At 46.3% G+C, this 22818-nt stretch overlaps 1 protein-coding gene and 1 pseudogene across 11 annotated transcripts in view; both read right to left on the bottom strand.

The window, feature by feature from the left end:
- RP9 (RP9 pre-mRNA splicing factor) overlaps window positions 1-22818 on the bottom strand; it is a 167758-nt gene that overhangs the window by 129871 nt on the left and 15069 nt on the right. For 5 of the 11 annotated variants that reach the window (XR_004957389.1, XR_004957388.1, XR_004957386.1 and 2 more), the window contains exon 6: window positions 21851-22413. Coding sequence is in view for 3 of the 11 variants with exons in the window: in XM_036247366.1 (XP_036103259.1) it covers window positions 22215-22413 (199 nt within the window). In the remaining 8 variants the exon portion in view is untranslated. The remainder of the gene's footprint in view (window positions 1-21850; window positions 22414-22818) is intronic. The other 6 variants (XR_004957391.1, XR_004957390.1, XR_004957392.1 and 3 more) reach the window with 2 other exon arrangements.
- Window positions 10548-10648, bottom strand: LOC118620566 (annotated as a pseudogene).

The following is a 22818-nucleotide window of genomic DNA, read 5'->3' as shown; positions in this document are numbered from 1 at the left end:
CCAGTTTGGCTCAGCGGTTGAGCCTTGGCCTGAGGACCAGAGAGTCCCGGGTTCGGTTCCCGCTAGGGGCACATACCACACACACACACACACACACACACACACACACACACACACAAAATCCCTAAAATTTGTATTTGCTTTTATTTACTTACGGGCATAATCTTTTTTTTTTTTTTTTTTTTTTTTTTAGTTCTTTGGTCTCTAAAAAAGGAAACATTATGAGAACTCTATTGCTCAATGTATATACAGATAGTAAATTTTTCTCCCCTATTTCTCTTGCCTATAATGAAGAAATAGGGAGAAAGGGAAAAAAGAAAATCATATATAGAAAAAAGAGTAAGAGATATTAAACTGCACTAAACACTAAATACATTATTTCGAAGGAAAAATTGGGCCTTGACTCTCACCAAGAAAGGTTGAAAGGCCTTCTATTCAGAGGAAGTACGTCAGGTTTCTCATGATTGTGCATCCTGCCCCCCCAGACCTAATGATTGCTAAACCTTATGATTCCTCAACTGCTGGGCAACATAAAGTAGTTATAGTTCAAAAATACTGTCAGAGACAACAATTGCAAGCCTACGACAGCTCTATGTACTCAGCTGGGTTGGAAACTATACTTATTGTTTAAATAACATATTGCCCAAACATACATGTCTAATAGCGCTTCCCAATAGGTATACCACCAGTAGAGGTTAACAGTATGATGGAATGTTCCTTCCCCCTCCAAGATGTGTACATATCTCATCATTTGTGCATGTCCTAACAGCCGAAGTCTTCTGTCGAGTTAGCAATATCTAGTAGATAGAATGGAGATGGAGATTTAGGAGTGAGCAGTGTGCTGGCTGCATCTGAAGCCCTAAGGATGGGTGAAAATGTAAAGGTGATACGTATCAGAAAGAAGAAACCTTAGGACTATAACCCGGAGAATGCAAACATTAAAGAGAGAAATTTGATAAGAGAAGCCATTAAAATGGACTTTAATGCCCTGGCTGGTCTGGCTCAGCGGTAGAGTGTTGGCCCGAAGATCGATGAGTTTTGGGTTCAATTCCAGCCAAGGGAACACACCTCAAGGGCCTGGGTCGGGGTTGTACAGGAGGCAACCAGTCGATGTGTCCCTCTCACATAGATGTTTCTCTCTCTCTCTTTCTCTCCCCCTCTCTCCTTCCCATCCTATCTGAAGATAAATAGAAAAATATCCTCAGATGAGATTAAAAAAAAAAAAAAAAAAGACTTTAAGAAGAGCAAGCAAAGAGGCAGGAGAACCATTTGGGCAAAGTTCCCATGCCAGTTAGCAGCAAGTGGTCCTCTAGTGTCTTTGGTGAGGGTGGATGAGTGGGCACAATGGTGTCCAAATCTAGATTTGCATTTCATATGCGAAGAAGTAGGAGGTGGAGAAGACTAAGTGTTTATGGCCCTTTATAAAGAAACTTATGTGAAGGAATGGGAAGATGTTGACTGGGGACAAGATAAAGGAAATGGAAGGGGGGAAACACTGCTTCTTTCATTCCCCGAAGCAGTACAGCAGGCATTGTTAGTTACCCACCTAATTAATATCTGCTCTCCCCTCTTCCTTGGTGATAGTGTCCCAGTCTGTTCAGAGTGGCGACGTTCCCAGCTAAGCTCCCCCACATCCTTTCAGCTATGGGGAACGAGTGAGGTGTAATCCCAAGTTGCATGGGTTTTCTAGTATAACTCCTTCAGAACACGACTGAGGACAGAACAAAGTTGCTGTGTGCCCTTGTGCTTTTTCTTTTACCCATTTCCTTCTCTTCTCCCTGCTTAATGCTTGGAACAGGCATCTTAGATCATCAGGCGAGTTGAAGATGAAAGCCAGTGTTAAGGATGTTGGAGTAGAAAGACACAAAGGTTGGGCCCTTTGTGATACCAAAATGCCACCAGATCAACCCTCAGGCAGTCTACCTGAGGAGTTCTTTATCTGAAAGAATACCTTTATTCTGTTTCACCCACTGCAATTTATGGTCAAACATAGTTTCCACCCATTAATGACATCAATACATTCCAAACTTGTAATGTTCCCTGCAAGTACTAATTCTGCCCCTCTTGACTGAAAAACAAACAGAAAAGGGCATCAGATGCTAATGCATTTAAATTCCGGCCTTCAAGGCTCACTTTTTCTCTGTATCAAAGTCAAAGACTTTCTTCTGTCCAAGGAAAAGCATTGCAAACCTACTCTCCTTTTTTCCTCCTCAGGACATCCAATGAGCCCTGGCCGGTTTGGCTCAGCAGTTAGAGCGTCCACCTGCGGTCCAGAGAGACTGGGGTTTGGTTCCCGCTAAGGGCATGTACCTTGGTTACAGTTTATCCCTGGCCCTGGTTGGGGTTGTGTGGGTGGTGACCACTCGATGTGTCTCTCTCACATTGATGTTTCTCTCTCTTCCTCCCTCTCTCCCTCGGGTCTGTAGGAAGATAAATACAAAAAAAAAAAAAAAAAAAAAAGAACATCCAACAAACATCCATTCTCTCTACATGGTCTGTAACATCTCCCTGTTTCCCCATTCAGGAAATTAAAAATGCCTAAAAACAAACAAACACCAAAACCAAAAAGTCCACAATCCTTATAACCCCAAGACTCCTGTTAACTATTATTCTATCTATGTCTTTCCTGTCTCACGTGCAAATGAATAGTCCATCTGTCACCCAAAAATGACATGCTGTGCTTTTCTGTCCCACCACTTTTCTCAACCAGTGCGTCCTAATTGCCAAAGTCTCTTCTCCCCCACTTTTAGTCCTCGCAGCAGTAAGCATACGTGGGCACCCCTCCTGCGTGTCTGTCTCCCCTCAGGCCTGTACTCTCTCGGGGTTGGCCTCCTCCCTCCTGCGTGTCTGTCTCCCCTCAGGCCTGTACTCTCTCGGGGTTGGCCTCCTCCCTCCTGCGTGTCTGTCTCCCCTCAGGCCTGTACTCTCTCGGGGTTGGCCTCCTCCTTCCTCTCTCTTGCTCCTCGGTCAGTTCCTTTTGCTGAAGTGTCAGTGGCTTTAGGCCCAGGGAGGGAAGGAGCCCAGGAGCCCAGAGAAGCAGCAATAAACTGTCCTAACTAAACATTTATTTTTTATCCTCACCAGAGGATATTTTTCCATTTTTTTTGTACAGATAGAGTGGGAGGGAGAGAGAGAGAGAAACATCGACGTGAAGGGACACATCGAGTAGCTGCCACCCGCACGACCGACCAGGGCCGGGGACAAACCGCAACCGAGGTACATGCCCTTAGTGGGAACCGAACCCGGGTCTCTCCGGACCGCAGGCCGACGCTCTAACCGCTGAACCAAACCGGCCAGGGCCTAACTAAACATTTAAATAGAGGGAACAGTGAGGGGAACAAGAACTGTCCAGTTCTGGGAAAGAGGCAACACCAGGGCGTCTACACGCGAGAGGGAGGTCTAAAAGGAAGGATTACGGTTTCACCCCGCGGGGATGATGCAGAACACTGCTCTGTTCCTGCACAGGTACGCCCAGGTGCGGCTCCCCCCACCCCCGGCCTGGGGGGAGGGGTGGCAGCGCCTGCGCGCGACGCACAGCACGTGCCCGCCCTGTGGCTATATAAGGCGGGCGCCAGCGCACAGCCACCGAGCCCTCCGCCTTGGAGACCATAGCCGAGTGCCGGCCGGAAGGAGCTCGGCGTCGGGGACTTCGAAGCAGAGCAGGTCGGTGTGCCCAGGGCAGAGCAGAGGCCCTGCGGACGGAGTGGGGTGAGCGGGAAAACACTGGCTTGCAGGGGAGCTTTTGGGGTGTGGGTGGCGTCAGGTGAGCCGTGGGTAAAAAGCCGCTGCGCCCAGGTGGTGGACCCCTGGACCGAAGAAGGGCCCGGCGTGCAGTGGGTGCTGGCTGGGCACGTTGGAAGGGCCGAGGACAAGAACGGTGCAGGCCGGGCCGAAGCCGGCGCCCTGGAGGGCAGCCCCTGGGGTTCCGCTCCCGCACCTCCCAGGCTTCAAAGCCTTCCAGGGTGCTGCACAGGGAGCCTAGGCTTGAGTGTCACAACCTGGGGCCCGGACTTTGGGCAGCACTCCTAAGTGCAACGCAGCCCTCTGTGTCCCTGACGCCAGGGGAGTGGGAAGAAGTGGTAAGGAACCTGCCCCAGTCTCGGAGTTATGAAGGGTCTAGAATGACTCCTCTCCTTTCACCGCGCTTACCGGGCAGCGAGGGATGGTCTGCTCCTAAACGTGAACATGTTTCTAGCCTAGAAGATGAACTCTTCCAGAGCAAACACCCGGTCTGAAGAAAACAACCCCACACTGTATGGCATGGCCCTGAATTCTGTCTATAATCCATCCTCTGTTTATTGCACAGGTAAGGACTCTGCATAGAGGCCCAATGGGATTAGGGACCCTCCCTGCATGTAAACCGATGACTGAAGGTTTTCTGGTACTTTTCTCCAATGCCTGAAGGGTTTTTGAAATGGTTCTTCTCTCTTACCCCCCTTTCTTCACCCAGTCCTGACACACATCTGATTGTGGCAGCTCAGAGGGGCAGTGTTATGAAGTTCACATTAAGCGGAGACATTTGGCCCTGGCCGGTTTGGCTCAGTGGCAGGGAATCGGCTGGTGGACAAATGAGTCGCGGTTCGATTGGGCCCAAGGGCAGGTACCTCAGTTGCGGTTGTCCCCAGCCCTGGTCAGGGTTATGCAGGAGGCAACCAGTTGGTGTGTCTCTCTCACATGATGTTTCTGTCTCTCTCTATCTCCCTCTCCCTCCCACAGTATCTGAAGGTAAATAGAAAGATATCCTTGGGTGAGGATTTAAAAAATAGGGAGAAATTTGAATCTAGCTATATGCCAGGGACTCTGCTGAATACTAGGAATGATTCTCATTCCAACTCTCAACAAACTTATGAGCTAAGCATTATTGCTGTCCTTGTTTCACAAATAAGGGAACTGAGGCTCGGACAGTCAGTGACTTGCCCAGGGTCACACAGTAATCCAACCAAAAGCTTATGTTCTGAGACCAGTCTGGTTGGACGGGTTACCTCCGAGCTCCTAATCCCCATTATTGTTTCAATTTTTACAGCCTACAGACTGTAAAACTCTTACCTTGAAGGCAAAATTACTCTGGGGGAAGAACCACAAGCAAGTGGTTTAAAGGGAAAGGGGTTTTCCCTGACAGGTGTGGCTGCTTGGTTGGCCCAGTCCTGTGCACTGAAGCGTTGAGGGTTTGATTCCCAATCAGGGCACATACCTAGATTTCGGGTGTGATCCCCAGTTGGGGTGCGTCCCGGAGGCAAATGAATATTTCCCTTTCACATTGACGGTCTCTCCCTCTTCATTCCTCTCTTTAAAAATATCAATGAAAGGGAAGAGGTTTCAGCAGGGCAGGAAGCAGGCTGCCGGAAGCAGAGCTGTGGAGGGAGCTAGACTGGGTGGGTCTGAAAGCTGAGTACAAGGAGTGGTTGGTTCTATCTCCAGGAGCAAAGAGTGTTCAAGTCTCAGGGGACTTACCCCTTCTGTAGATATGTAGCCTGTTGTGTACACTAAACTTTCTTCCAAGTAGAAATCAGTTACTGCTCTGGCTGGTATGGCTCAGCGGTTGGACCAGAGAGTCCCCGGTTTGGTTCCCGCTAGGGGCATGTACCGAAAAAAAAAAGGAAAGAAAACAGTTACTACTCCCAGCTGGGCAGTAGGAGCAGTTGATGGCAGCAATTTTCAAAGTTGCAGTCCATGCAAGAAGGAATTCTATCAGTATGTGGCCCAAGGACATCAACTGTATCTCTGGCGTGACTCCTACCTGGCAGACTTTGAAGCCAATTCCTTAAAGAAATTTTTCTGTCTATGTAACTGTCCCCTTGGCTCTTTCTGGAGCACACTAACTAATTGGGATGTTGAAATGCTATTTTGAAATTGTGCAGAGGAACAAACCATGTAAGGAAAACTGTTTGTTATTACCTATGCTGCTTTGTTAAAGACCAGTTGACGGTATTGATGTGGTCTATTTGTGAGTTCTCTGTTCCATTGATCTAGTTTTAATTTTTTTCCTTAAATGTGAGTCTGTTAGATCTGATGCTTTTTATTTTATTTTATTTTTTTTTATTTTTTTTTATTTTTTTTTTAAATCCTCACCCGAGGACATTTTTCCATTTTTTGTACAGATAGAGTGGGAGGGAGAGAGAGGAACAGAGAGAGGGAAACATCGATGTGAAAGGGACACATCGAGTGGCTGCCACCCGCACGACCGACCAGGGCCGGGGACAAACTGCAACCGAGGTACATGCCCTTAGCGGGAACCGAACCCGGGTCTCTCCGGACCACAGGCCGACGCTCTAACCGCTGAGCCAAACCGGCCAGGGCGATGCTTTTTATTTTAGAAGGTTATTTGGTATTTATTCAAATTCTTGAATAAATATAGACCTACTCAGATAATCCTTTCTAGTTGGGTGTTGGCAAATAATGTCTTTAAAGGAATTGTTCCAGCCCTGACCAGTTTGGCTCAGGGGTTGAGCGTTGGCCTGAGGACAGAGTCCCGGGTTCGGTTCCCCCTAGGGGCACGTACCACAAAAAATAAATAAATGAAAATAAAGGAATTGTTCTATTTTTATCTAGGTTATGAAATTTGTGTGAATAGTATTTAAAGTGAAGATAAATGTCCAGGGGATTAGCAGCTATGTACTCTCATTTTTGATATTAGTAATTAGTAGTTCGTCTTATAAATTAGCTTGGCTAGAGGCTCATCAATTCTGCTCTTTTTAGTATACCAGCTTTTGCTATTGATTCCCCTATTGAGTTCCTGTTTTCAGTTTCATTTATTCTGCTGTAATTTTTATTTCTTTGGATTTAATTTACTCTTTATTTTTCTAGAGTCCTAAGTTAGGAGCTAGATCATTTAAATTTATTAAAAATTAAAAATTTTTTTTTTAGAGAGAGGAAGGGAGAGATAGAAACATCGATATGAGAGACAAACATCAATCGGCTGCCTCCTGCACGTCCCCCACTGGGGATCAAGCCCGAAACCTGGGCATGTGACCTGATCTGGAATTGAACCAGGACCTCTCAATCCATGGAAGGATGCTTAATCCACCGAGCCACACCGGCCAGGCTGTTATTTTTTTTTTTTTTTTTTTTTTTTTTAATCCTCACCCGAGGACACTTTACCATTTTTTGTACAGATAGAGTGGGAGGGAGAGGGAGAGAGAGAGAGAGAAACATCGACGTGAAGGGACACATCGAGTGGCTGCCACCCGCACGACCAACCAGGGCCGGGGACAAACTGCAACCGAGGTACATGCCCTTAGCGGGAACCGAACCCGGGTCTCTCCGGACCGCAGGCTGATGCTCTAACCACTGAGCCAAACCGGCCAGGGCCAGGCTGTTATTTTTTAAATCCTCACCCCAGGATATGTTTATTGATTTGAAAGAGAGAGAGAAAAAACATAGATGTGAGAAACGTTAATGGGTTGCTTTCCATATGTGCCCGACCAGGGGTCGAACCCACAACGTAGGTATGTGCACTGACCAGCTGACCCGCATCAAACCCACAATTGTTTTGGTGTACTGGATGACGCTCCAGTCAGCTGAGCCACCCGGCCAGGGCATAGAAGCTAGACAATTTTTAGATCTTTTCTAATGTATGCATTCAATGGTATAAATATCCCTGTTTTTATGCAAAGAAATTTTGACAAGTTCTATTTTCATTTTGTTCAAAATATTTAATTTCTCTTGAGATTTCTTCATTCACTAATGTGTTTAATCTAAAATATTTTGGGATTTTCCAGCTATCTTATTCTACATTAATTCAGTTGTGGTCTAAGAACAGACCTTGTCATAGGCTTTTTTGCAAAAGTGTATTTTATGGCCCACAATGTGGTCTATGTTGAATGTTCTATGTGAGAAGCTGTATTCTTTTTTTCTTCTTCTTTTTTTTTAAATCCTCACCCGAGGACATTTTTCCATTTTTTGTTCAGATAGAATGGGAGGGAGAGAAAAAGAGAGAAACATTGACATGAAAGGGACACATTGAGTGGTTGCCACCCGCACGACCCAACCAGGGCTGGGGACAAACTGCAACCAAGGTACGTGCCCTTAGCGGGAATCAAACCCGGGTCTCTCTGGAATGCAGGCCAATGCTCTAACTGCTGGGCCAAATCGGCCAGGGCATAAGCTGTATTCTTTTGGATGAAATCTCTTCCTACTTGGAGTTTTGGAATTTTATCATTTTTTGCCTCATGTAGTTTCACCCTCTGTTAAGGGCATACATACCCAGGAGGGATTGTGTCTCAATGAACAATTGACTTTTAGGTAATTGCCCCTTTTATTCATTCTTGCTTTGAAGTCTGCTCTGTCTAAAATGAAATACAACTTCTCCCACTTTCTTGTGATTTCTGTTAGCATGGTACATCCTTCGCCATCTACTTACATTATTTATTTATTTATTTTTTTTATCCTCACCCGAGGATATTTTTCCATTTTTTGTACAGATAGAATGGGAGGGAGAGAAAGGAAGGGAGAGAGAGTGAGAAACATCGACGTGAAGGGACACATCAAGTGGCTGCCACCCGCATGACCAACCAGGGCCGGGGACAAACTGCAACCGAAGTACGTGCCCTTAGCGGGAACCGAACCCGGGTCTCTCCGGACCGCAGGCCGACACTCTAACCGCTGAGCCAAACTGGCCAGGGCTACTTACATTATTTAAAGTGAGTTTTTTTGTAGACAAAGTTTTTGCCTTTTAGGATGCCTTGTAGTGCTTTCATGCTTGCCAGGCATCATGTGCTGGGTAAAAGGAACTGTTCTGACCAGGCCGTTAGTAATGTGGTAAGTGATTGGAAGTGGGGAAGGGATCATAGTTTCATGGTTATCAAAGGACTGTGATTAAGTCTGCCTTTTAGGGAGGTTATGTCTTTGGACTATGAACTATACTTGCCTTCCCTTCCCACTGAAATGGGAAAGGTGGCTAGTGTAGGCTGGAGATAAGTATTTCCCTTCCCCAGGTCAGTTTGGCTCTGAACTAGCTTCTGAAGGACCTGTCTAGAATACATCTGGTGTGTGTGAGAGTGGTTCATTTCCCCTCCTTGTGGGATCACTGGGGACTTTTCTCCTAGATGAACCTTGAGAAACTGGTGGAGTTACTGCAGGTGAAACTAAAAAAAGAGTGCCCCCTACCCCGAAGATTTAAATTCAGACTTAAGTCTGCGGTTTAGATTTCCCTCCCACAATACAACTTTCCATGTATTTTTTAATATGTTGCATTTATGCTTCTGTAAGTTGTGATTATATTCACATATCTTTAATATTACCTGTAGCCCTATAACTTCACTTCTGTGATATTCTTGATTTTTCAGTTCAGATTTTTATTTTGCTAGGACTGACTTTCAAGTTTATCAAGAAGTCTACCACAAAAGCAGTGCTATACGTCTGAAATGAACACTGAAATTTATGTTCCTATAAATTCTTTTTTCCTTTATTGATTTGAGAGAGAGGAAGTGAGAGGTAGAGAGATAGAAGCATTGATGAGAGAGAACATCGATTGGCCGCTCCTTCATGCCCCATCACTGGGAATCAGGCCCAAAATCTGGTCATGTGCCCTGACCAGGAATCGAACCTGCGACCTCTTGGTTCATGGGTTGATACTCAACCACTGAGCCACACTGGCCGGGCAACTTAGTCAGTCTTTTTTTCTACCCTGGCAACCACCATTCTATTCTTTTTTCTATGAGTTAATCTTTTCTAGATTTTACATTTCAGCAAGATTATATAGCAGTTGTCTTTCTCTATCCAAATGATTTCTCTTAGCAAAATGCCCCCAAGGTCCATCTGTTGTCACAAACACTCTCTCTCTCTCTCTTTTTTTAAAGAACTAGGTTTTGGTAGCAATTTGAAGGGAGTTGGGAAAATGTCCCAGAAACGGGAAGAGAAGTTGGTGTCATGGAAGAACCAACTATGGCTAGACCCTGTGGTGTTAGTGAGGAGTAATGATGATAGTGAGAAACCCGATAATGAGGGACTTGATGCCATCCTAAGGAATTTGGTCATTGTTCCCCATTTCCTGACAGGCAGTGATAAGACATTCAAACTGTAATGGGAGTGAGTGGGTCAAGGTGGCTCAGAAGATGACTCTGGCAGCGGTATGGATACAGACCTGGGGGATGGGTCAAAAAGTTACTGCTTATTCATGTAAAAGCTTGGAGAGGACTTCGTATTGGTAACAGAAGAGGGAAGGCTTTCTTCTCCTTTTCAGTGAAGAAAAAAGCCAAATGCTCATAGAAATAAACATTATGCCAAGTATGGGAGGCACTTTGGTGCATTCCTCAACTGTGAAATTGAGTTCACATGACCAGCCTCACAATGTTAAGTCACCTCATGAACACTGATTCGAACATTACTGTGGCTTCCTTTATATACTAGAAGTTTTATCTTTACTTCATTTGTCAGTTACATACATCTGCCTTGCCTTTCCCGAGAATGTGCTTATGAGAAACGTTTGCCTAGTGTTTCTGACACAGTCGCCCTGAAGAGTGGACATGGGGGAAGGTGTGTGTTTGTGTGAATGGAGAGTGCTGGAATAAGTAGGTCCAGAAAGGTTTTTCTTGTTTGTTTTCTTTTAAAAAAAGAAAATTCGCGTCACGAATCTGCGCGTCCTCATTGCGCAGGGGCCGTGCTAATCTCCGTAGCGCCCCGATTTTAGCGTATGTGCTGAAGCGAGCACAGGTCTAGAAAGGGTGTGAGCTTCACTCTGTAAAGCCTGACATGCGTTATTCTGCAGCCAGGACAGATCTGAATTATGCTTAGTGTGCCCTTGGTCTCTCTCTTTTTTTTCTTAGTCTGTTTGTTTGTTTATTTATTTATTATTTTTTAATTTAATTTTTGTTACAGATGTTTCTTCTTTTTTACCCCATTGGCATCCTCCTCCCCATCCCCCCCGCCCCGTCCCCGGCTTTGTTGTCCACGTCCATCGATTATGCGTACATGCATATAAGTTCTGTGGTTTATCTCTTCCCTCCCCCACCCCCTCTTCTGAGTCTTAGTCTCTTTAGAACATCATTACGAGTGACATTCATACTGTGCTGGAAGCAGTGTGGCCTGGGAGCCTGCCAGTCAGAACAGATACCCACTGTGGTGCTGAAGAAGGGTGTGAGGGCCCCAGTTTCAGTCATTGCTCCTTCATTTGCTGAATCCTGGGATGTCCAGGGAGGAACTGGGGGGCCATTAATGACTGATCGGCAACTGTATGTAGCCACACAGGTGCACACTGGCTGTATGTTGTGACTGGCTGTAGGAGACAAAATAACTGTTCTGTTTCCTTTCTAGGATTCAGAAATGGAAAGCAGCTTTCTCCGTGTTCAGTGGTGCCCAGTGAGTGTCCGGGCCACCCCGTACCCCAGTCCCCTTTGCCCACTATACCTAACCGAAGATTTGATTTCCCTATGAGTTGTTACCGGAAACATCTCTGGCAGTACCATGGCTATGAGGAAGAAAGAAATACCCAAGGCACTCCGACTGAACTCCAGCCCAGCAGGATTTCACAGAGTTCCTGCGGAAGGAGAGGTGTGCTCAGTGACCCTCGTGAGGGTGAAGACCCCGCCCCGGACAAAATGTGTGATAAGGAAGTGGGAGGGAGGGGCAGCTGCTCCCAGGGGAGTGTTCCCTCCACTGCCCAGTTGGCCCAGTCTAACAAGGTTAATGAAGTCACCCAGTGTGATGTGAGCTCGGAGGATGCAGACCTGGAGGTTTCCCCTGAGACATCCCCAGAAGGGGGAAAGGGAACAGGGGAGGAGTCAGTGCTGGGCAGGGACCTGAATGGACAGAAGGTGGGAAAGAGGGGCCGTTATAACAAGATTGATAAAGCCATCCAGTGTGATATGAGCTTGGAGGATGCAGACCTGGAGAATTCCTTTGAGTCATCACCAGAAGGGGGAAAGGGAACAGGGGAAGAGTCAGTGCTGGGCAGGGACCTGGATGGAGAGGAGGTGGGAGAGAGGGACAGCTACAACAGGATTGAAGCCACCCATTGTGATGTGAGCTTGGAGGGTGCAGACCTAGAGAGATCCCCTGAGTCATCACCAGAAGGGGGAAAGGGAACAGGGGAAGAGTCAGTGCTGGGCAGGGACCTGGATGGAGAGGAGGTGGGAGAGAGGGACAGCTACAACAGGATTGAAGCCACCCAGTGTGATGTGAGCTTGGAGGGTGCAGACCTAGAGAGATCCCCTGAGTCATCACCAGAAGGGGGAAAGGGAACAGGGGAAGAGTCAGTGCTGGGCAGGGACCTGGATGGAGAGGAGGTGGGAGAGAGGGACAGCTACAACAGGATCGAAGCCACCCAGTGTGATGTGAGCTTGGAGGGTGCAGACCTAGAGAGATCCCCTGAGTCATCACCAGAAGGGGGAAAGGGAACAGGGGAAGAGTCAGTGCTGGGCAGGGACCTGGATGGAGAGAAGGTGGGAGAGAGGGACAGCTACAACAGGATCGAAGCCACCCAGTGTGATGTGAGCTTGGAGGATGCAGACCTAGAGAGATCCCCTGAGTCATCACCAGAAGGGGGAAAGGGAACAGGGGAAGAGTCAGTGCTGGGCAGGGACCTGGATGGAGAGGAGGTGGGAGAGAGGGACAGCTACAACAGGATCGAAGCCACCCAGTGTGATGTGAGCTTGGAGGGTGCAGACCTAGAGAGATCCCCTGAGTCATCACCAGAAGGGGGAAAGGGAACAGGGGAAGAGTCAGTGCTGGGCAGGGACCTGGATGGAGAGGAGGTGGGAGAGAGGGACAGCTACAACAGGATCGAAGCCACCCAGTGTGATGTGAGCTTGGAGGGTGCAGACCTAGAGAGATCCCCTGAGTCATCACCAGAAGGGGGAAAGGGAACAGGGGAAGAGTCAGTGCTGGGCAGGGACCTGGATGGAGAGGAGGTGGGAGAGAGGGACAGCTACAACAGGATCGAAGCCACCCAGTGTGATGTGAGCTTGGAGGATGCAGACCTAGAGATTTCCCCTGAGCAAATGGGATATTTGAACAGAGATGCTTCCTGGGACATTGTACTTCTCAATGACTGTGAGTTGGAAGACGAAGCCAGTGGGGTAGAATGGGTCTCTGAAGAAGTTAGAGGTCCGAGTTCTCAAGAAGCTAGTGGTCCCAGTTTTATAGAAAGGTTTTATCACGAGGCATGTAGGGCAACTAGGTTGTTGGCGAGCTCTTTCTATCCCCAACTTGTTTGGCCCAGCAGCAATAAGACTGACGACAATAAGTATGCTGCTGATGAAAACATCCCTCCAGTTAGCATGTTGGCAAGAAAGCAGGACAGTGAAATCAATTGTAGCAAGTTTGAAACAGAAGGCATGACTGCCCAGGAGGGATTGGAGCCTATGACATCGTCTCTGGAATCATTGGAATGGAATGTAAGTGACTAATGAATGGGCTCAACCTCTTTGGTTGTCTCGTGGTTTCACTTTGGGTCCTGGACACAAAGGCAGTGGGATCAAAGAGGATCCCAAGTTAGAGTTGATGAAGCCATAGTAGATGACGGCTGGGGGGTGATGGTCAAAAAGAGCTGGGTTGAATAGTCAGAACGGAGAGAGGGCCATAGATTTAACATGGCTTTTGGGCACGTGAAACTTGGCAGCATTCTAAATGGGTAGCAGGCATACCTCTAGACCCTAGGTTACATACAAATAGATGGGAGCCAAAGCTTGCTTTCCTGTCCTGTGGAATGTTGTTTTTGTGCTGGTTTTCCACATTTAATTCCTGATGCTGCTAATGATGGTAAACTGTGGTTTATGGGATTTTACAAGTATTCCTTTTTTTTGCTTCACTCTTAGTAGTGTCCCAGTTTAGAGCTTTGTACTGGAAGGTTAGTATTTTCCTTAAGGACAGGTTTTCCTTTACACTGAATCTTGGCAATGAGTATCCCTGCCATGCCTCCAGCATCTGGTCCTGGGGTGTCAGGGTTCAGTTGTTTGACAGCCATTTAAAGGCTATTCTTTCCCTGCAGTGATCATAAAGGAAAGATTGATAACTAAGCACAGACAAAATGTCAAAAGCTTTAGCTTTGCCCTAAAGGTAGAAGCAAAAAGTGAGTAATGATTCTCTGTATTTCACTTTCTTAGGAAACACATTACTGAGTTCCAGCTACAAAGAAGACCTCATGTTGCGTCATCATGATGGGCTAGAACATGTCATGTCTTGATTTGAACCTGTAAAACTTAAAAAAAAGAAGTTAAGCCTTTGGGATGAATTATAAGTTGTAAAAGTAAACTGAATTGCATGTGTGTGATTATTAAGCATTTTCTTTCCCTCCCCAAAGCCACATCACTGATAGCACCACCTACAGATTTAGGTCATTCATGAGTGCTTCTGTCTTATAATTTCCAGGGACCCTTAGATAAGGTGGGAAGGATGTAGAGTTGACAGAATAGATTCTCTGAACAGAGTCTTCCCTGGGGATAGACTGTCTTGCTCATTTCAGTAAATGGAGAGCAGGCACACAGCAGGTTCTGGATAATAGCACTGTCCAAGGGTGGGTTCTAGTACCATATGGATTCCTCCCAGTGTATGCTCCTAGAAAGGAAGCTTTAGGTAAATGATCTTTATATATATACCACATTGATGGTCATTTGGTCAATTTATAGGTCCAACCTTCCAATAAGTGTCTTGATTAGATGCCAAAGTGGTTTGTTTACCTGCAGATGTGTGGGGTGTGTGGATGCGATTACCCATTGTTGCGTACACTAACATTCCACAGGTTAAGGGCTCAGTCCCACAAGACTGCCCACCCCCCTTCAGATGTCCCTCACAAGCCCCGGTTATCACCTGTGTGTCTGGCAGACTGGCTGTAAATTGATGTTCCAGTTTTATTTTGGTTTTGCTTTTGCTGAAGCAGCTTATAGTACTCAAATGGTTTATTAGACAAGGATACGATTCTGGCTTAGCCAGGTGGAACAGGTCCTCCCGGCAGGTGCGGGGAAGGGTGCAGAGCTTCCCTGGCCGCTCCAGGCACACAGCTCTTCCAGCTCCTGCACACATCGCCAGACCGGAAGCTCTCTAATGGATGCGAACCGACAAAGGCATCACTGATTAAGTTCAACCTCCAGTTCCTCGGCTAAATGTGCAGTTCAACTGAAAGTTCCAACCTTCCATTCGTGGTTGGTTCCCCTGGCAACCAGCTCCCATCCTTGGGTGCTTTCCCAAAGTGGCCCTCATTAACAAACCCAGCTGTGGTGGAAAGGGGCTTGTCATGCATAAGATCTGTTTCACCTCATGGCCCTCACGTGATTTCAGGTAGTAAGGATGAGAGACCAAATGCAATGAAAGGTGTTCCCATTGCTTTTATTGCTCATGAAATTCCCAAGGTTTTTGAGAAATGGACTAAGTCTAAATATGAGAAGCATATTTAGGCCATCTGACCAAATATTTTTTGTAAATCACATCACGGAAGGACAAAGGAAACAACCGAATTGTGCTAGAAGAATGGTTAAATGAATCAGCACACACAAACCAGAGTTTTTTGGCCATTTAAAGCTTGTAGTAAGCAAAAAGATTGCCAAAGTACAGAAAGTGAAAGGAAGTTGTAGGGCAATATTCCTCCCTAAAAAATCAATAAAGTTTTTCTTCTTCCTCTTCATCTTCCTCTCCTCCTCCTCCTTCTTCCTCTCTCTCTCCCTCTAAAAAGCAAAAAAAAAAAAAAAAATCAATAAAGAAATTAGAACAACAACAACAAAAAATCAACATGCCCAGCCAGTGTGGCTCTGGATTGAGCATTGTCCCATGGACTGAGAGGTCCCAGTTTGATTACTGGTCGGGGCGCATGCCCGGGTTTTAGGCCTGGCTTGTTTCTTTTAAATATTTGTATTGATTTTTAGAGAGGAAAGTAGAGGGAGAGAGAGAAACATCCATAGGCTGCCTCCTGCTCGCCCCCTACTGGGGATAGAGCCTGTAACCTGGGCATGTGCCCTGACCTGGAATTGAACCAGCGACCTTTAGGTGCACAGGATGACGCCTAACCAACTGAGCCACATTGGCCAGGGCTCATTGGTTGATTCTTGTTTGTGCTCTGATTGGGGATCAACCTATAATCTTGGTGCATCGGGATAATGCTCTGTCCTATTGAGCTACCCGACCAGGGTGAAACCTATATAATTTTATTAATCACTATCACCTCAATAAATTCAACAAAATAAAAAAGGACCACAGGTCAAGTATGATGACAGGCTTAAGTGATGGAATCTGGAATCTAGGTCAGAAACAGAACACAGAGAAAACCAGCTGAGTGTAGGGACAGTAGTTAACTTACAGGGGCTGCAGGGCTGTCTAGGTTCCAGTTAGAGCAAAAAGCAGAGGAAGACTTCAGTTAGAGGTTCAAGATTAGAGCAGTGGCTCTCCAAGTGTAGTCCCCAGACCAACAGCTTTACCATCCTTTGGGGACTTGTTAGAAAGGAAAGTTCCTAGATCCACCCCAGACCTACTGAGTCAGGACTTCTGGGAGGACAAAAATTTGTGTTTTAATGAGCACTCTAGTTGATTTTGGTGCCCCAAGGGTTTGAGAGTCAATGATGCAGACTTTTTCATATTTTTAAGAATACTTTGACTTCTGGTCAAGACGGCGGGTAGGTAAGCAGTATCCGTCCTCCCACAACCACATCAAAGTTACAACTAAACTACAGAACAACCATCATTCAAAACCACCTGAAATCAAGCTGAATGGAAGTCCTACAACTACGGAATTAAAGCAGCAGCCACATCCAGACTGGTAGGGACAGAGGCTGACGAGCTGGGCCCACACCCACGTGTGGCGGATAAAATCAGGAGGACACCTCGGCTGGGAAGGTCCTCCCTGAGGACAGAGGGGTCCCCGTCCCACACCAGGAGCCCCGCTCAGGGTTCCAGTGCCAGGAAGAGAATCCCCATCACTTCTGGCTGGAAAACCAGCGGGAACTGAGGCTCAGGGAGGCTGAGGCGGGTGGAGCCCCAGGCAGCTCCTTAAAGGGCCTGCGCATGGACTTATCGGACTCTCTCCCTCTGAGCTTGGAGGGGAGGCAGCTCGAGGGGCGCCAGAGACACACAGGGAAGAACTGAGCTGTTTGGCACTGGAGCGAGGGCTGGAGAGGGGGCTTTCTCCAGGACAAACGTGCTGTCAGAGGCCTTTGTTCCTTTGGTGAGCCCTTCCCTGGGGCAGCAGACAGCCACCATATCTGGGACTCCAGCAACCTGGCTCACACTGGGAGCCCCGCCCTGGTGACTCCCTGAGGCCCCGCCCCACCCAACCTTCAGGCCCACCCAAGCTGTTGCCACTTGCTTAACCATAGGATTGGCCTGTCTTGGATCCTGCTTCAGGTGTTCCTAAATTTTTTCAAAAGAGCAGCATCTGGTCTCAGCTAGCCCCAAAGCTCTCGTTAAGTAATACATAGAAACAAAAAAGAAACAGGTCCCAAATGAAAGAAAAGAACAAATCTCCAGGAAAAGAACTAAGCGAAATGGAGATAAGCAACCTAACAGATACTGAGTTCAAAATACTGCTTATAAGGATGCTCAATGAACTTACGGCCTCAAGAGCATAAAAAAGGACCAGTCAGAAATGAAGGAAGCACAGTCGGAAATGAAGAAGGCACTAACTGAAATAAAGAATAATTTACACAGATTCAGTAGTAGAGTAGGTAAAGCCAAGAAGCAAACCAGCGATTTGGAATATAAGGAAGCAAAAAACACCCAATCAGAACAGCAAAAAGAAAAAAGAATCCAAAAAAATGAGGATAGTGTAAGGAGCCTCTGGGACAACTTCAAGCGTGCCAACATTCGCATCTTGGGGGTGCCAGAAGGAGAAGAGAGAGAACAAGAAATCGAAAACCCATGTGAAACAATAATGGCAGAAAACTTCCCTAACCTGGTGAAGGAAACAGACATACTAGTCCAGGAAGCACAGAGAGTCACAAACAAGATGAACCCCAAGAGGCCCACACCAAGACACATCATCATCAAAATGCAAAAGGTTCAAGACAGAGAGAGAATCTTAAAAGCAGCAAGAGAAAGGCAGCTAGTTACCTACAAGGGAGTTCCCATAAGGCTGTCAGCTGATTTCTCAACAGAAACTTGCAGGCCAGAAGGGAGTGGCAAGAAATATTTAGAGTGATGAAAAGCAAGAACCTACAACCAAGATTACTCTATTCTGCAAAGCTGTCATTTGGAATCGATGGCCATATAAAGACTTTCCTAGACAAGAAAAAGTTAAAGGAGTTCATCACCACCAAACCATTATTGTATGAAATGTTGAAGGGTCTTTTTAAAGAAAAAGATAAAATATATGAACAAAAAAATGGCAATGAATACATATCTATTGACAATTGAATCTACAAACAAAATGAACAGGCATAACAGAAACAATCCCATAGATACAGAGAACATTTTGTTGGTTGCCTGATGGGAGGGGGTTTGGGGGGAATGGGTGAAAAATGTGAAGGGATTAAGAACAAATTGGTTGCTAGACTGACACACCTCAAAGAGAAGGGAGTTGGGGGGTGGGAGGAAATAAACTTATATGCATAACCAATGAACACAGACAACAGTGTGGGAAAAGGCAGAAGGGGGATGGGAGTGGGGAGGAGGGGGTCAATGGGGGGAAAATGAAGAACATCTGTAATACATTCAACAATAAAGATAAAAATAAAAAGTGGAAAAATATCCTCAGCTGAGGATTTAAAAAAACAGTATATGCATAGAAAGTATGTGGAGAAATATAACCTATATTGTTCATATAAGTATGGAGGTAAAAATATGGAGGAATTTTACTCTCTTCAAAGATTGTGGGGGATGCCCTGGCCGGTTTGGTTCAGCGGTTAGAGCGTCGGCCTGCGGTCCTGAGAGACCCGGGTTCGGTTTCCGCTAAGGGCGCGTACCTCGGTTGCGGTTTGTCCCCGGTCCTGGTTGGTTGTGCGGGTGGCAGCCACTCGATGTGTTCCTTTCACATCGATGTTTCTCTGTCTCTCTCTGTTCTTCTCTCTCCCTCCCACTCTACCTGAACAAAAGATGTAAAAATGTCCTCGGGTGAGGATAAAAAAAAAAAAAGATTGTGGGGGATATACTTTCTACAATATATATTTCTGTAATGTTTAAATTTTTAAAACAATGAATATGTATCATCTTTGTAAACAGAAGAAAACAAGAAATGTAAAAGTTAGATAAAACTGAAAAAATTCTTGTCTCCTAAAAATACCTTTATCAAAAAAGAGATCAAAGAGAAATAATATTTAGCAATCTTTTTTTTTTTTTATCCTCACCCGAGGATATTTTTTTCATTTTTTGTACAGATAGAGTGGGAGGGAGAGAGAGAGAGAAACATCAATGTGAAGGGACACATCGAGTGGCTGCCACCCGCACGACAAACTGCAACCGAAGTACGTGCCCTTAGCGGGAACCGAACCCGGGTCTCTCCGGACCGCAGGCCGACGCTCTAACCGCTGAGCCAAACTGGCCAGGGCATATTTAGCAATCTTAAAAAAAAAAAAAAAAAAAGAATACTTTGATCATGAATGGCATTCCAGGACAGAAGAGGCTGGAACAGGGTAGGAAACACTGGGACACACAGGGGTGGACAAATGGCCCACGAGCTGCATGCTGAGCTAGATTGTCAAGGATAAGTGTAAATCGTGCCTGAATTAAGTGACCTCAGGTTTCCTAGAATTGCAGTCTTATTTGAAGGCCAAGACCAGGAGCATTTATTGATTAGCAACTGGGATGAGTACATTCTGTGCTTGGATTGGCTGCTCTTTAAAGGGGGGGAGGTCTAACACCTGGGGAAAGACATCAGAAATGGGAGTAGAGAGTTCCTGATACCCTGATAACAGCAACAGATGCTGCTGGACAGGGAGGGACACTTGACCTGTGAGCAAAATTGAGCTCCACTGTAGCTCAGCAAAGACAAGATGGACTTGCCCATAGCTGCAGGCACTACCCTGACAGCTGAGCTGCTTCTGTGGGGCCCGGGTGGGCTGTGGTTAACCAGGAAGAGGAAGGACATGAGGGGTGTATTTTGGGGTGTGTGTAGCTGACTCTACAGTAATTCCCTTTTATTCTTTCTTTATAAAAAACTTAAAATATTTAAATTGGTTTTAGAGAGAGAGCAGGGGAGGGGGGGGGGAGAGAGAGAGAGAGGAACATGGATGAGAGAGAAACATGTCTCCTGCATGTCCCTACTGTGGACGAGGCCCACAGCCCAGGCATGTGCCCTGACGGGGAACTGAACTGGCAACCTCATGGTTCATGGGAAGACACTCAACCAACGAGGCACACCGGCCAGGGCAGTTCCCTTATATTCTTAACAATTTTCTGAGTCAATTACACTGGGAAAGTGTTGGGGTTTGGGCAGTAAGATCCAATCAAGTTAAAAATGATGTAGCCAGGCCAGATTTTTCATTGTGATAGGAGCCCCTTCTTCTCAAACAACAAATCATCTCAGGTGATTATAAACACACAACTTTTGGTGCAGCAATACCAAATGTACTTGACACTAAAATAATTAGTTTCATACTGTTAAGTTAAAACAACAACATGCAGGTGAATGTCTATAACATTTGTGTAAAAAATAACCCTATATTTGCTTATGATATATAAAATATATTTGGAAGACTTCACAAGAAACTGATAAAATTGGTAGTCATTGGGCAACGGAATTGGGAAGCCGGGGGAGAGAGGAAGAAGAAAGAGTTTTCATAAATAAACCTTATATACCTTTTAAATTTGGAACACATGTAAGTGTTATTCAGAAATTTAAAAAATACATTTGAAAAATACATTAACGGCCCGGCTGGTATGACTCAGTGGACTGAGTGTTGTCCCATGGACCGAGAGGTCCCGGTTCGATTCTCCGTCAGGGCACGTGCCTGGGTTACGAGTCTGATCACCAGAGGAGATGTGAAGGAGGTAGCCAATCAATGTTTCTCTCTCACAGCAATGTCTCTCTCTCTCTCTCCCTTCCTCTCTCTTTTTTCCCAAATCAGAGCTGTTTATTAGACGGCTGGCGTCTGATTCCAAATACCCCTGTGACAGCATCTTCGGAATAAGCCTCCTCTCTCTTTTTAAAAAATTATTTTAAAATTAATTTTTAGAGAGAGAGAAAGAGAGGAGGAGAGGGAGAGAGAGATAGAAACATCGATGAGCAGTGGCTGGTTTGGCTCAGCGGTTAGAGCGTCGGCCTGCGGTCCTGAGAGACCCGGGTTCGGTTCCCGCTAAGGGCATGTACCTCGGTTGCAGTTTGTCCCCGGCCCGGTCGGTTGGGCGGGTGGCAGCCACTCGATGTGTTCCTTTCACATTGATGTTTCTCTCTCTCTCTCTCTGTTCCTCTCTCTCCCTCCTACTCTATCTGAACAACAACAACAAAAAGAAACATCGATGAGAGAGAACATCAGTTGGTTGCCTCCTGCAGGCCCACACACTGGGGATTTGGTCCACAACCTGGGCATGTGCCCTGGCCAGAAATCGAACCAGTGACCTCTTGGTGCATGGGTCGACGCTCAACCACTGAGCTGCACTGGCCAGGGCATCTCTTACTCTCTCTCTAAAAAATTAATAAAGACATTAGCCCTGGCCGGTTTGGCTCAGCGGTTAGAGCGTCGGCCTGCGGTACAGAGAGACCCGGGTTCGGTTCCCGCTAAGGGCACGTACCTCGGTTGCAGTTTGTCCCCGGCCCTGGTTGGTCGTGTGGGTGGCAGCCACTCGATGTGTCCCTTCACATCGATGTTTCTCTCTCTCTCTCTCTCTCTTCCTCTCTCTCCCTCCCGCTCTATCTGAACAAAAAATGGAAAAATGTCCTCGGGTGAGGATAAAAAAAAAAAAAAAAAAAAAATAAAAAATAAAAAATTAATAAAGACATTAAAAGAGAAAGAAAAATAAATAATGAGCTTTTATTATCTTCAACAACAGAGAAGTCAACCTGAAGTCTGGGATGAAGCAGCCTCGCTGTGTAGGTGGCAGCACCTGGAGGAGTGTCCTCGGAGCTCCCTTAGTCCGGCCACCCCGGCATTGCTAGGGCATCGCAACCCCAGTGAGCAGCAGCAGCAGGACACCGGGAAGAGCTCTCCTGCTGGACGTCGGCCGCTGTCCAGAGCTGGCACCTGGGAAGACACACCCCTCTCTGGTGGTCACACCGTCACTGGAAGGCAGGTGAGAAGTCACACCTGTGACAGCAGATCTCCTCCTTGCTGTGGCCTCTCAGGTCCTCTCCGATCCCACAGTCCTCTGCTCGTTGTCCACAGTGTTTGAGTTGAGATGGGAACACTGACCAAGCCGAGCTCCTGTCAGTCCGAGTCCGAGCTCTCGTTTGATTTGGAAGACTTATGCTTTCGTTTCTTCTTCTTTTTCTTCTCTTTCTTCTTTTTCTTATGCTTTTCTTTCTTCTTCCTTTTCTTGTGTCTCTCCTTACATTCTGAGGCACTGGAGCTGCTCCCGTCGTCGTCGGAGGTGGAATCCTCCAGTAGCTGCTTTAACTGTTGTATCCTGAACAGATAAGATCGGGCACAGAGCCACACACCATCACTTAGCTTTAAAACATTGTTTTAGATAGAAGCTTAGTAGTGAGGGTAAAAAAGTCAAATAACCACCTCATTAAGCATAGTACCTATTTTTATTTTTTCATGTTTTTTCCCATTCTTGTACACACCCATGCCTACTTTACAGGATTGAAACCAGTGTACAATCATTCTGCATTGTCCTAGATATATCCGAATGTGACTGGCTGGTGTGGCTCAGTGGATTGAGCATCGTCCTATGCACTGAGAGGTCCTGGTTCGATTCCTGGTCAGGGCACATGCCCAGGCTGTAGGCTTAATCCCTAATGGGGAGGGGGGTGCAGGAGGCAGCCGATTGATGTTTCCCTTTCACGTTGAGGTTGCTATGTCCCTC

This window comes from Molossus molossus, unplaced genomic scaffold (assembly GCF_014108415.1).
Source record: "Molossus molossus isolate mMolMol1 unplaced genomic scaffold, mMolMol1.p scaffold_m16_p_7, whole genome shotgun sequence".
Taxonomy (NCBI): Eukaryota; Metazoa; Chordata; class Mammalia; order Chiroptera; family Molossidae; genus Molossus; species Molossus molossus.
Note: the sequence above shows the minus strand (reverse complement) of the source record. Positions and strands in the feature narration are given on the sequence as shown.